The sequence below is a fragment of the Lagopus muta genome, chromosome 9 (genome assembly GCF_023343835.1).
Source record: "Lagopus muta isolate bLagMut1 chromosome 9, bLagMut1 primary, whole genome shotgun sequence".
NCBI lineage: Eukaryota > Metazoa > Chordata > Aves > Galliformes > Phasianidae > Lagopus > Lagopus muta.
Window position 1 is genome coordinate 22,478,550 of NC_064441.1, and position 14,053 is coordinate 22,492,602.

Here is a 14,053-nt window from a genome sequence, read left to right on the forward strand (position 1 = left end):
GAATTCAAGGATGGGCTAGCTGGCTTTCTAAGATCTCTTTGAACCCTGTTTGGCTCAATGGATAAAGAATGCCCAGGCTAGGTACGAGCTCTTATGCTTCACACTCCTTTAACTCCTACTTTATTCTTTCTCTCTCTTCTCCAAGCTCTGTGATCTGGCTTAGTCTTGGAAATGCATCCTCAAAGACATTCCTTCTCTAATCATTTGTTAACGCACTACTACTGCTGTATTTTTGTGTTCTTACAACATTGATGAGATAGAAGCATTGGACTTTTTTTCTGAAGGTTCTCCAATATCGACCCCTAGTCCATCTCCGCTACCTCGTACCCCAACCTCCACTCCGGTGCACATGAAGCAAGGCTCTGCTAGCTCAGTCATTAATAATCCATATGTTATTGTGGACAAGCCTGGACAGATGGTTGGAGCAGCAGCCACAAGCACAGGTGTGTAGTGTGACCCCAGAAGGCAGAGTGACTTCATCTTACGCATTCTAGTTTACTGTCCCTTTCAAATGATAGTGTAATCATGGTATTTCAGTCTGGAAAGTTGGAACTGTAGTCAACAAAGAGAGAATGTTTGCTTGAGTGACCTGTAACACAGCTGAGAGTGTGTCAGAGTTGACTTCAATTTTATTTAGGAAACAGCACATAGTGTAAAAGTTCTTAACAACCATAAAAGAAAGGAGAGAAAGTAGTACAGACTGTGTGGTGAGTAGAGGTTTAAACACAGACAGTGCACAGGTGGTTGGGCAAGGACTGTCTTGAGTATGGGCAGAGAACACGGGGAGAATTGCAGCAGCTCACAGATGTGGTTCTGAGTCCAGTGCAGATGTGACCCACAGCTCTGTGTTACCAGAGTGGGTGTTGTGACCAGTGTGTTTCAAAGCATGCTTTGTGTTTGTGTAGGTGTGTACTTACTGGCATCTCAGGGTAGTTCTTAGAACCAGCTGTTGAACTGCAGTGTCCATGTGGTGCTAACTGTTCTTTGGACATGGCTGGAAAATGCCAAAAAATCCCTTAACGCTGCTGTCACACTGTGTCCAGTTTCCTCACAGAAGGAACTAGTAGAGAAAACATAGTAGTAGCTGAATGTTTTTAGTGTATCTGGGGGCTTTCCTGATATGTTGGTTTCACCAGTAGGGTTTTTGTTTTTCTTTTGCTGGTTTTTCCTGTTTCTTCCTTACCTCCAGCCTGACTCTGTTCTGCTTACATGGTTTGTTGTGGCTTGGTGACTGTCGTGTTCTCCTAGTGGGGAACTTTACATGGAGAATAGGGTCTGTAGAAGCACTAGAGGGTATGAATATTCAAGTCCAAATGCTACTGAAGTGCACCTTCATGTAGTTTCCCACTACATCAGTGTGATATCAGTACAGACTGGCCTGAAAAAACTGCCTGCTGCCTCTCCCTTCCCTCATGTTCCTGTCATTTCGCCCTGTCCTACACAAACCAAATCAGATGGGTGGCAGAGCAGAAAATTAGTGCCATCCCCTTATTTTTTGTTGTTGGACACAGGCCCTGTGTGGAACAAGGGGAGTATGGCTTTCTGGCAGCAGCAGCTAGATAGGATTGAGTAGAAAGTGACATTTCAGACAAAATAGTTATTTTCTATAAAACTTTTGATCATATTTAAGAGGGTGACACCTGAAACTTCATGTTTTGTGGAAGCCAGCCTTTATGTATCCCGTTGTTTTGAGAAATGGCTGCACAGTTTACTTACAAATGTAGGTGCGGGTTATAATGCATGTGAGAGACTATGAACTTGTTCTTACTGTGGTTTTGGCATGTCTTTATCAAAAGAAGCTACAAAGCCAGGCTAGTAGCAGTAACTGAATTGCTGCAGGGCAGCAGCTGTGGGTTGTATACAGCACTGCTAATACAGAGCAAGTTTGTCACTGGCTTTTACACTCAGACCCTCACCTGCATAAGGCAGCAGGTGGGTACTGTGGCACACTTTCCAGGAGCAGACCCAGGAACCTGTCTTCATCTCTCACTTCCAGTTCTTCGTCTTCCCTCCCTTCCTCTCATTACTCCTCACCCAGTGTGTCCCTTCTTTTCTGACCTTCCCCTTTCCTTCCATGCCATCTTCCTCAGATCCTTCTCAGTGCCATGTCTAAAGCTAGAGCAGGTTCAGAGGGTTTCAAGGCAGTAGAGGGAGCTACATTTGTGGCAGCAAATTCTAACTTGGGAGCTTGTTTACTGTTGTCATTTCTTGTAGTTCACCTGTAACCAATGCGGGCAGTCATCCAGGAGCTATCTTCCAATTTGCAACAGACAGCTCTGAGTGAAGAAAGAGCTGTGTGGCCTGCAGACCCTCCACCTGGGAGCTGTGCTGTCCTCCTGGAGCTGCAGAACTATGTGGGGTTTGGGGTCCAACTGGAGGAAAGTAGAAATGGGAGACCTCCAGTATTGAAAAATAGTCTCCTTTTTTATTCCGTACAGGTGATGGGAGACAAGGACCTAGTGTATTTGTAATGAAAAGTAGTTTGTTCTGTGCCCATGCCAACACCCACTGATGTCCCTCGTTATGTGCACCTCATGGACAATAGAGAGTTGAGATGAAATGCCTCCTTTGTGGTTAGAAGGGTGTCACGTTGAGTGGCACTGCTCCCTGCCCTGCCCTGAAGTCTGCCTTGTTTCCCAACACGCAGGGAGCCCCACCAGCAAGCTGAGCAACGTTTGTCAGGCCTCTCATGGGGCTGGGTCTCCTGTACCGAAGAGCCACGGGAGCAGCTTTGTGACCTCAGCTGTCAAGGTAATGTTCTTATGGGCATGCTTCCCATTAAAGGCACAGCTTTCAAAATGTCTCATCTGTCAAAAGACCTCTTTTTTTAGCAGACTAGGATCTGTTTCGCTCTGTTAATGACAATATATAATTAAACCAGATGTGCCTACTTCAAAAGCTCTACTTGGTTTATTATTTTATGCTGCAGCTGTTCCTAGCAGTCTTAAAATAGGTAATTTGCTGACTTTATAACTGCCTACGTTCAGAAAAATAATCATGCAAATAGCAGAGTAACTGAACTTGTAACAATCAATAGGGTTCACATTCTGATCTGCAAAGCTCAAATGATACAGAGCTGATCTATCAGATAAAATCCTTCCCTGCACAAGATGTGGGAGAGGTGTTTCTGACAGGCAAGCAGCACCGGTGAGCCTCTGCCTGAAAGCAGCTGCTGCTCATGGGAGCTATTCCCTGTCTTCGTGACTCAGGAACCTTAATGTTGGTTGTGGAGGGGAAGGTTTTCCAGTCAGCTTGCAGAAAGCAGATTGTTTCCCATTTGGAGCTGCAGTGCTTCCCACATCTGTTAAGAAAAATGTGTTGAATATCGCTCTCTGAAGCGACTGGTTTGCAGCACTTTAACTGTCAGGTGCTGGCTGGCTGTTCTGCTTCCAAGAGCCTGTCCGTCAGCTGGGTTTTAGTTAACTGTTAAAAGTCACTTGTTTTATACTGGTTTGGGGCTGTTCTTTTTGTAAGGTTTTAAATGAGTCAGAATGGGCATGTATCATTGTAAGAGCTGCATTCTGTTGGATTCGGATAAAATCTGAAGGTATTTAAAACAGAAGAAATCTTAACTTTGTAAGCAGATGTATTTATGTCCATATGTCTTCTGGCTAGTGGGAAGTTGTAATTTTGTGGTTTCTTTAAGAGGGAGGGTTGTCTGGTAGTTCAGTGTGATGTTGTAGGTGGTGTTTCACTTAGTGCTTTTTATCTCTTCACTGCATGCTGGTTTCCTCTGTATTTTTTTCTTTTTTTTTTTAAATGACTTAAACCTGCATTTTTTCAATCACTTGAACATGACCAGTATGCATGGTGCTCTTGAAAGGGCTGGCCATGCCTCTGACCTTGTCTTCACTCCTCCTCCTGTTTGCTGGCAGTGGTTTGCTCTTGCTCGCCACATAGCTATGCAACTGATCTGGTTGGAAGCTCATCTGTTTTCACCTGTCTGCATTGGCACAGGAAAGGCAGGAGTATTGATTTAGTGTCTTGAGGATTTTTTGGTTGTGTTCCATCCCAAGGATGGACTAAGCAATCATGAAACCGCAGCCGTAGATTTCACACTGATCCTAAAGTAGTACAGTTATTTTAATTAAACAAAATATAACTGTCCCATAATTCCTCAAATGCATGGGACTCTCTACAGCCACAGATTCAAAAACGAAAGATGCACCATTTTGTGGGTGTGAGAATGTGGTTTATTCCATTAGATACCCTCACTGTCAGGGCCAGTCTGTGACTGGGAAGACTGTGCTGCCATCATCCGAGATGATTTTGCTTGCAGATTTAAATTGAACTTTTTTTTTCCTCCCTTCATGCCTGTTTCTTTTTAGATACTCATCTCTGAGGTTGCACACAGAACTGTGCAGTAGTTGAATTTGGCAGGGTCCTCTGGAGATCATCTGCCCAACTCTTGCCCAGGTTGCTCAGGAATGTGTCCAGTTGGATGTTGAGTATCTACAGTGTTGAAGAATCCCCAGCCTCTCTAGGCAGCCTGTTCCAGAATTCAATCACTGCTTAAAAAAAAAACAAAAACAAAAACAAAAAAACAACAAAACAACTTATGTTTAAACAGCATGTGTTTTATTTTAGTTTGTGCCTATTGATTCTTGTCCTGTCATTGCACAGTATTGAACATTGTCTGACTCAGTCGTGTTCCCACCCTCCCATCAGTATTGTGTCCCTTGATTAGATACCCACTCAGACTTGACTTTAACGTGCAGCTATTAGCCTGCCTCAGTGTTACAGCTCAGAAATGCTTTCTATAAGAAGCTGGTGGGGGGCCTGTCTGTTTCTTTCATTTGTGTATGATGTGGTAAGAAACAGTTACTGCTGTTGGAGGTGTAAATTGACAATTTGCTTTATATGTTGTAGTAAGTATGTTACATTCCTGTTCCTTAAGTGTTTCTGGAAATGGTTTATTTGTTCAGGTAATTCGGAATTGCCCAAATTGTCCGTGCCACCCACTATTAGTAATCTTTTATTGCTTTTGTTGGACATTTCACCAATCTTTGTGCCACATCTTCCTATTTGCAGCAGGAGGATTCCCTGTTTGCCACCATGCCACCTCTTTGTCCCATTGGGAGTCATTCCAAGGTGCAAAGCCCCAAATCAGTCACTGGAGGACTTGGAGCTTTTACAAAGGTATTCCTCTTGGCATTTGTGCCTGGACAAGGAGCCTAGTTTTACCATTTCGTGCTGCCACAAACCGTGTAACTTCAGTGCATGTGGAGCTTACTGGAACCAGTGTGTCTTGCTGCCAGGAGCTCTCTAGCCCCTCTCTAAAGATGAATCTTAATTTCTTTTCCTGTGACTCTGCTGTTGCTATGATCTTTCCTTTTGTTATCTCCTTCATCCTTTCTTGTTCTCCTTTGAGTCACTGTTGTATTGAAGCTGATCCTTTTAAAGGCTTTATTTGGTGAGCTACCATATAAGTAAACAGTAGTAGATCTACCTACTTTTACATTTTGTAACAGTTTCTTACGAAATGCTGTGGTGATTTCTGAGTGTCAGATATGTTGCCATTTGTGAGTAAGTTTCCTTAGAAGTTACCACCTTGAATTTGTTCCTGGTAATACTGGGTGAAGTGAAAGGTGAAAGAGTGTTTCCTAGCAGTTACAGAATCCACAGCAATCTGGTGGGGGAAAAAAACACCTGCCAAACCAAGGGCCTTTCTTAAGTTGCTGATCTCGATGATTAGATTTATGGCTTGGCCCAGATAAAATCATACTGTGTTGAAATGTACACAAGAAAATAATATAATCTGTAACCAGTTACAGTATCTATATCTGGTTACAGTATCTACAGCTATAATATCAATTATAATTTTGCAAGGTAGAAAATAAGGACATTTTGGGCAGGGAGGTTCATAGGTATTTGAAACCTTACAGTGTTCTGTCTCCTTTCTGAGATGCAGGATACCATTAGTAGGACTGAGTACTTACAATACTACTGGAAATGTCTGTGATGCTTTAATTTCTGTGAGCATCTTTCAAAGTGGGAACACTGGCTTAAGTACAGGCCTCCTCACACGCTTGTGTGCTGGGAGTAGCCCTCACAATAGGATGAGTTAGAGTTCACCTGGTGCTGTGTGAGAACCGTGCCTGAGTTACTCTTGTGTGCCTGTTCCTGCAGGCAGGCTGTTCCAGAAATGATTCCCAGTGTCTTAGTTGTTTGCTTTTTGCTTTTTGTTTGGCTTTTGTTTTGTGTCAACTTTATTATGTTACTTAATAGGTGATAATAAAGCAGGAGCCAGGAGAGCTGCCCCAGCAACCCCAGGTGTCAGCAGCAGGGCTGACCACGCAGACCTCTGTGCAGCAGTATGTCACAGTAAAAGGAAGCCACATGTTGGCCTTGTCACCGCAGAAGCCAGCTGTGAGCACGAGTGAGGGGACAGCACAGTCCAAGGTATGAGGCACTTGGGCATCTTTGGTTGGCTGTCAGCCTTCTGTCTTGCCTTGTAACACCTCATGTTTCTCCTGTGGCCACAGGGTTGGTTGTGCCTCAGGCACAGGCAGCACTGCTCTGGGTAGCAAGTTTCCCATGTGCAGTTAGCTCATGGTGTGCTTACCTCTTGCCCTCGTGAAGGGAGCAGCATACACAAACGCTACTGCGTGTCATTGCTTACAGAAAGCATTTCCTACTCCTCTCTAGCCCTTTGCAGCAGTGAGGAGGAGGCTTGTTTTGAACTGGATCCTGACAACCCAGAAAGTTGGCTGCCTTTATCAGCTTTTGCTGAAGCTCATCCAGGTCTCTCCATAAAAGGAAGTAAATTCTTTCCTTGGACAGCAGGCCTGCAGCAAAAAATAAAAGAGCAGGACAAACAGGGAGTAGGGGTGAAGACTGGTCCAGAACTAGCATAAGGTTTAAGTGGTGCTACGTGAGTGGTTACGGAACTGATTTGACAGGGGTGATGCAGCATTGTGAGGATTGTGATATTGTGTGCTGACCACAATGGACTACATATGGAGGGTTGAGTTTTTCGTAAGGACATATTTGCATTGCCCTTTTTACTGCCTTATTTGCCTGTTTGAGCAGGTATGCAAACTCTGCGTTTGCCTGCAGATATATCAACACACAAATTAAAGCACTCTGCAGATTCTAATTTGAGGCCATGGTTTTCCCAGGGAGTTTGTTCCCATGAATGAGTTGAAATTAAATCTCTGGATTTCCACCAAGGCAAGCTTTATCCTTAGTTGGAATTATTCCATTGCTTGTATATCAGAGAAAAATGAAGTTGCCCTGTGATTTGAATGTATTTAATCTTTTGTGAGTACTCTGAAATCCTGGCTGTGTTTAATAGGTTATTGCTCTTTACCTGGGGTTGGCTTCTTGCCAGTCCAATGTTGAGTGGGGATAAAGAACCTTATACACAAGTAGACCTATACAAATTGTCCTGAAATACCTAGAGGTGAAGGCAGCGTACCAGTTAGAACTTGAGTGGTTGAGTGTCACATCATGCAGTGCTTCTTTGTTGCAGGTTGTTGGTGTTCCAGTTGGTTCTGCTTTACAGTCAACAGTGAAGCAGGCAGTGGCTATCAGCGGTGGCCAGATACTTGTGGCAAAGTCTGGTTCTTCAGTGGCAAAGGCTGTTGGTCCAAAACAGGTTGTGACTCAAGGCGTAGCCAAAGCCATCGTGAGTGGAGGTGGAGGAACAATCGTAGCTCAGCCTGTGCAGACTATAACGAAGGCACAAGTTACTTCCACAGGCGCTCAGAAAAGTACATCGCAAGGATCAGGTAGAGTGACTTTGCACCTTGTTAATGGCTCACTGTGGTTCTGTAATGATTCCTTCACATCTGAAATAATTGTGTGATGGAAAAACTTGAAAATGAATAGAAAGATCTGTAGTGTGGTAAATGTTAACTTGTTATCTGCAAGAGGGAAGGATGCACAAGTACAAAACAGTATTCTCTCTCCAAGGAGCAGAGTACTTGTTTCTGTGTTTCAGTTACATGGGCAGTGGGTGTTTGGGGTGCCCTGGGATGTGGAGATCAGCAGGATGTGCTGGGGAATGGGCTGCAGACCTGATGAACTTTCACAAAGCCAGATCTTGTGCTCCTGTCCTGCCTAGCGCTGCGGTCCTTAGATGCTCAGGGGGCCCCACATGAACCCAGCCAACAAAAGCTCAGCTGTTCTTACTGCATCTCCCATCTTGCTCAGTGCCTGCAGTTAAGGGAATTTGGGCAGAAGCATCCAGCCTGCTTCTGCATGCAGCTGGCTTTAGCTGGGCATGTTAGCTCAGACTCTGGGCTGTTTGAAATGTGCTGTGTGGCCTGTAAACTTAAGCCAGCAGATTCCACCACTGTATTTCTTTGGCCTGTGACCTGCAGAGGTTTCACTTAATCTTCTTTTTTCCTAGACCTGTTCAAAGTGTCTGCATCACTGGTGGATTTTATCTGCTGTTATGGCAGCTAAGCATGGTTTATTGAAGGCTAGATATGTGGGACTTCCAGAGCTTTCATTCTGTGCAGATTTCAATGCATGCTGGCCTCTTCAAGGAGTAATTTTTTTTTTTTATTCCTTCTTTCTAGTGATGGCTACACTGCAGTTACCAGCCACCAACCTGGCAAACTTGGCAAACTTACCACCGGGCACCAAACTGTACCTCACCACCAACAGCAAGAATCCTTCTGGCAAAGGAAAACTGCTTCTCATACCGCAGGGAGCCATACTGCGAGCCACAAATAATGCTAGTTAGTCTTGCAGGGAAATCTAATGAGTTAAATAATGTAATCACTGCATAATTAATGTTTGCTGTTCTTGCTATAACATGTCCTCGTACTGTGAAAGCAGTAACAGAAGGAAGTTTCTTTGTTCACAACAACACAGCACATGGAGCTTTTTAAGCCTGGATTGCCTTCTGTTTTAGATGGTACTGCTTTACATGTAGAGCTCCCAGTATCTGTCCTTCTGTGCTGAAAGTAGTGCAGTTTTTCTCAGAGCTCACAAAGAAGGATTGCCTTTCACTCTACTTTGATATATATAGGGAGAGATGCCTGCATTTTTCTAATGTAGAACTGATGCTGGTTTGAATGCAGTTTTGAAAGCTATTAGTAAGTCATGGAATGAGACCCTGGAAAACAAGAAACATAAACTAGCTCTGAGGAGGACAAGATAACTATATCTGGAATAAGAGAAATAAATAGATTTCAATATTGATAAAAGGTTTGATTTCAAGCTGTTGACACCAGCAGAAATAATTTGTTGTTAATAGAGTGAAAGCAAGTTTGATTCAAAACAAGTTTCATGCTTGCAGGTATTGTGAAATACCTGGAGAACAGCGTTGCTGAAATTGTCCCTAGGGCTGATACATCTTTTTTTAATAGCGTGCTGTTGCTATAGGAAATGTTTTATGAGCCTTCTCTAGAATGCTCATCTTTGAGGCTGGGGTAGATGGACTGGGTGCCGAGTGTTTGCTTGCAAGTCTCCATCTCTGATGTGAGAGAGAATCAGCTTATTATGTAAGAAGGTAAACACCAGCAGCATAGTAGCAGAGTGTCACTGAAAACATGGGTACTGTTGATGGTATTCTGGGCTGTACTCATGATGGGAGCCTCTTCACTTAAGATTTAGATGGCAGTCCAATCTTAACAAGTAAATGCTCTCTCAAGCCTTGAGGGAGAGCAAATAGTTGTGATTTATGACAGAGCCATAGTGCTTTTCAACCTTAGTTTCCTAGTGGGAGACTACAACATGTCTGTGTCTGTTCTCTTCCTCCTGGAGGCAGAGCAATATCAAAACGTTGTGATTCAACACCAGTTAGAGTCCATGATCCACTCTATGTTAACAAAACTGCATTGGAACAGTAAGCAGAAGTAAAATTAAGAAGCCAATGGGATTTATTGTGTTTTCAGGGCTTTTGCTGTAGATTCAGTACCTGCAAAGGACTGACAGAAACACTGTATATCTGTTGTACAGCATTTTCTTTGATAGAAACTTTACAACAGCCTTGAATGAGCTTTCTATGTCCAGTAGTCCTCATTCTCCCCATGTCTCCCTTTATTCATTGCATTTGCTGAGCTTTCAGAGAGCACAGCAGCACATCTGAACTGTGCTGTACTGAGCAATTATGGTATTTATGCCTGTGTATATTCAGCTACACAACATGCTGCAGCAAGCATCTTGCAGGCTGTTTTCAGATACTTGTATGTACAGGAACACTTCAGCAACTGGCGCTGTCTGATTGCAGAAGAGCAAAGCCTTCTGTTCTGGTTGCAGGTCTCCAATCTGGTGGCTCTACAAATAGCGGAGGAGGAGGAACCCAAAGTACAAGCAGTAACTTGTCACAGCACCTCACCTATACATCCTACATCCTGAAGCAGACACCCCAGGTCAGTGGCACAAGCACTAGCTGGAGCAGATGGACATTTCAGGTTGCCCTCTAGCAAGCTGTGCTGTTTTCTCCTCTGTCAGGCACAAGTTACTATTGGTACTTGTGCATCTCTGCCCTTTGCCTCCCCTTACTGAGTAGCACCCCTCATCGCTCGGCTCCTTGCAGACTGAGAAAGTAGCATGGAATACTTTTTCATGGCAAGCAGTGGGTGGTGTTGAGAGAGGAATAAGAATAAAGAGCCTGTGGTGGCAGGGGAGCAAGGGTCTCCAAAAAAACAGGTGACTTGACAAAGATAATATAGAAGAGATACCTTGAATGGTAGGTTGTGGAGGAGTTGTAGGAAAGCTGTGCAGACAGGAGAACAAAGGTGGTGTTTGAGAGATGAGAAAGGAAGAGAAGTGACTAAAGAGAAGATCATATGAAGGGATCTGTGCATGACAGCGAGTGAATGAAGGCTTTGAAGAGGAGCAACTAAATAATAATGTGAAACAGGAGAGGAGGCAAGGCCTCAGATTGTTAGGAGCGTGCCTCCAGTTCTAGCTGTGATTTCTGCATGCTGAGTTCTGAATGTGTAGCGCCTATGGCAGAAGTAAATACATTTTGATGTGAGGAAATAACACTGTTTTGATTTCTGCTTTTTGCCTAACCCAACAGTAGTCTTTCTGATCTTGCAAGTTAAGTAGCATTTGTCACAAAGAATAAACATGAAGAGCATGAAATGTGTTAAATTATGGTGCTATGTAGCTGCCTCTGAGGACAGCTCTTTCACCCTTACCCTTTTCATCAGAGAATGTTCTGCACTGGGAAGGCTGTGCCCAGGTCTGGTTGCAGAATCCTCCATTGCAATTAATGGTGCAATGGAAAAAAATGCTTTGTGGCAATAGAGTGCTTCCAGTCTTTGGAGGTGGAGATTCTCTTTCCGACCTCATGCAAAGATACCAGGACGCCAAACTTCTTTAATTCCCAGTATTTGTGTAGAGAAAGAATGTCAATAACCTTCTGCATCAAGTAGTATTTTTGCATCACAGAGCAGTTGCAGATGTTGCTGTTCTGCTTAAGCTGCAGGCCTGTAGGTGTTTTGACAGTCTCTGTTGACACTCCTAACTTGTCCTGTATTGACTTTTAACTGTGGTTTCCAAGTGCTGAACTGTGACTTATTTCTGGAGCAGGGCACGTTTCTGGTTGGTCAGCCTTCTCCTCAGAGTTCTGGGAAGCAACTCACTCCAGCATCAGTTGTTCAGGGCAACGTAGGAGTTGGAGCATCTTCAACACAAGGACAAGCATTAAAAGTAATAACTGGACAGAAAACTGCTTTATTTACACAGGTAAGCTGCAAATGATGTGTTTTTCTTGCCAGACAACATTTTGTTGGCTAAAGGGTAGAAATCACAATTGCACAATATGAGAGCTTTATCTTTTGTAGCCCTTTGGTTTTTCTCTGTACAGTTATGATGGTGGCTGTGGTACAAAAGCATATTCAGGTGTTCTAGTGAGTGAAGGTGTTAGACAGGGCTTTGTCAGCTTTGTAGGTGTTCTCAGAGTGGGTCATGTCTGAGCTTAGGTTGCTAGCTTGTAAACATGCTCTAGGATTGTGTAATGATGTGGTATTAGAGGAGTGAATATGGGCAGATGCAAAAATGTGCTAAAATATTTGAATGTAGGAATGGGTCTCTGCTTAATCTCTTAGGTATGTTTTACCCTGGTCGTTTTCAGATTCCTCAAAGGCCCTTATTTTAAAAAAGTACTCAGTCTCACCAGCGTTCAAAAGCAGTAGTCACATTTTGTTTTTTTTTTTTAATTTATTTTTTAAGACAACAGTTTGATGAAGTTGAATCTGAATTTAGTAATTTTGTTGCAGTTGTTCTTGTCACAGAAAAGTATAAAAAAAATTTTCCAGTAATATAAATGCCATTTGGTTGAAAAACAAACCAAACCCCACGGGAACAGTATTGCAGCTTTTCACCTTGTGCTGAACTTCTTTTCAAAGGCTGCAGCCAGTGGACAGACATCGCTGATGAAAATATCGGACGGGTCTCTGAAGTCGGTGTCTGCCTCATCCCAGCTCTCCAAACCTGGCACCACGGTGCTGAGGGTCTCAGGCGGTGTTATCACCACAGCTGCTGCTCCTGCTGTGGCCCTTCCCACAAATGGGGTGGCCCAGGTGAGACACAGTATTGCCAGTGTGCTGTAATACAGCATCTACACCTCTTAGTTTATGGGTATTCTTCTTTCCAGCACTGTTGGTTGATCTGCCTTATAATTGTGTTCCAGTGCAGAATGCAGAAACTCTGTTGCTGTTCAACTGCTTGCTGTTCTGCCTAAAATACCCGAGAAGGAAGAAGGATAGCTTAAAGCTTGCACTGCTTTTAATGCTGTTAAAATTCTGGTAGGCAGGAAGTGCTTTATCTGGAACACCTTTTGCAATAATACAGATTTTTGGCCCTTTAAACTCCGAATCTGTCACTGACAGGAGAGTGTAAAATGCAGGAATCTGCCTCCAAGCAGGGCAGTGAAAACCAGCAGTAATTAGACTGTAGGCCACTACTCTGAAATCAGACTTCCCACAGTGCTTAAAGCACGGTCTGTCATGAACATGTTTCACAGCGGCCAAGGTTCAGTGTCTTTTTGGTTCTGACTGCGTTCAGGGGATGTTGCTCCTCTCTGCCCTGGGAAGTTACACAGTCCAGGAAGGAAAGGAGATGTTCTGCCCTGGAGTGAGGTTGAAAGTAAAACATTTGTGTTCCTAGGGTGAGTGGGGATACAACTGTTCAGTGCAGGTTGCCTACCTGGAGGGTAGGTGGAGTTCGTGAGGTGGAGAGAAGACAGCATAGAGTAAAGTGTAGCTCACAAGAAGGGTTTGCCAGAAGCTTCCTGCTTCTCCTGTGTGGGGAGCAAAGATTAACAAAGCTGCAGGTTGAGACCATGGTGCCTTGGAGAACTGAACCCAGGCATCTATCAGGGTTGTGTTGGTTATATCAGTGTATATCGCTTTAAAGGCTGAAATCTACTTTAAATGCTACTCACTGTTCTTACAGCTGTCAGTGAAGCTGCAAAGATTGGAATTTTCATCCACCTTCTTTATCTCAAGCTCCCCCCCCTCCCTGTAGTAACCACTGCCACTGATCAGCCCACCTGTCCCTGCGTGGGTCACAGGCTTGCAGACAGGTCACAGAGCAGCCAGGACACCAGGACCTGCTTGAGGACTGGATTCTGAGTGTCCAAGAGCCTTTCCAGCTCTGGTGAGCAGATGTGGAAAGGTCTCACATCTGTCTAACCAAAGTAATGTATGTTAATATGAGTGTCAGCCATAGTCATTCAGATTAATTTTGTTAACTGAAGAGCAGAAGAGCTGTGGTCTCTGTGAAGTTAAGGTGTTTTACTTGCCAGTAAATGGCAAAAACAGTGGCAGTGCGTAATGTGCAAATTACCTTAAAGATCAATGTTATTCCTGTCCAAACTTCTTTCAGTGAAAGGAAGTATATAGAGGATGTAGGATTTAGGTAGTGTCTAACGTTGTAACAAAGCATGACTTCTGTGTGAGTCAGTGCAGACACCTGCATTAACAGGTGAGCTCCATTTCTCTCCTGGACTTTTGAGCAGTGGGGAAATATTCCTGGGCCAGATTGCTCATCTGGAGGTTTACCTGCTTGCTGGCTCCAGGTACCATCAAAACAGTTGTAGAAGCAGTTCTGGAGTGCATGACATAATGTTATTTGTTTCTAT

General features: G+C 43.8%; 1 protein-coding gene across 6 annotated transcripts in view; it reads left to right on the forward strand.

The window, feature by feature from the left end:
• Positions 1 to 14,053, forward strand: part of YEATS2 (YEATS domain containing 2) — a 43,820-nt gene that overhangs the window by 14,983 nt on the left and 14,784 nt on the right. For 4 of the 6 annotated variants that reach the window (XM_048954725.1, XM_048954727.1, XM_048954722.1 and 1 more), the window contains exons 11-19: positions 285 to 443; positions 2,648 to 2,751; positions 5,032 to 5,139; positions 6,229 to 6,402; positions 7,475 to 7,733; positions 8,529 to 8,690; positions 10,216 to 10,328; positions 11,500 to 11,655; positions 12,318 to 12,491. In XM_048954725.1, coding sequence (XP_048810682.1) covers positions 285 to 443; positions 2,648 to 2,751; positions 5,032 to 5,139; positions 6,229 to 6,402; positions 7,475 to 7,733; positions 8,529 to 8,690; positions 10,216 to 10,328; positions 11,500 to 11,655; positions 12,318 to 12,491 — 1,409 coding nt within the window. The remainder of the gene's footprint in view (positions 1 to 284; positions 444 to 2,647; positions 2,752 to 5,031; positions 5,140 to 6,228; positions 6,403 to 7,474; positions 7,734 to 8,528; positions 8,691 to 10,215; positions 10,329 to 11,499; positions 11,656 to 12,317; positions 12,492 to 14,053) is intronic. The other 2 variants (XM_048954723.1, XM_048954728.1) reach the window with 2 other exon arrangements.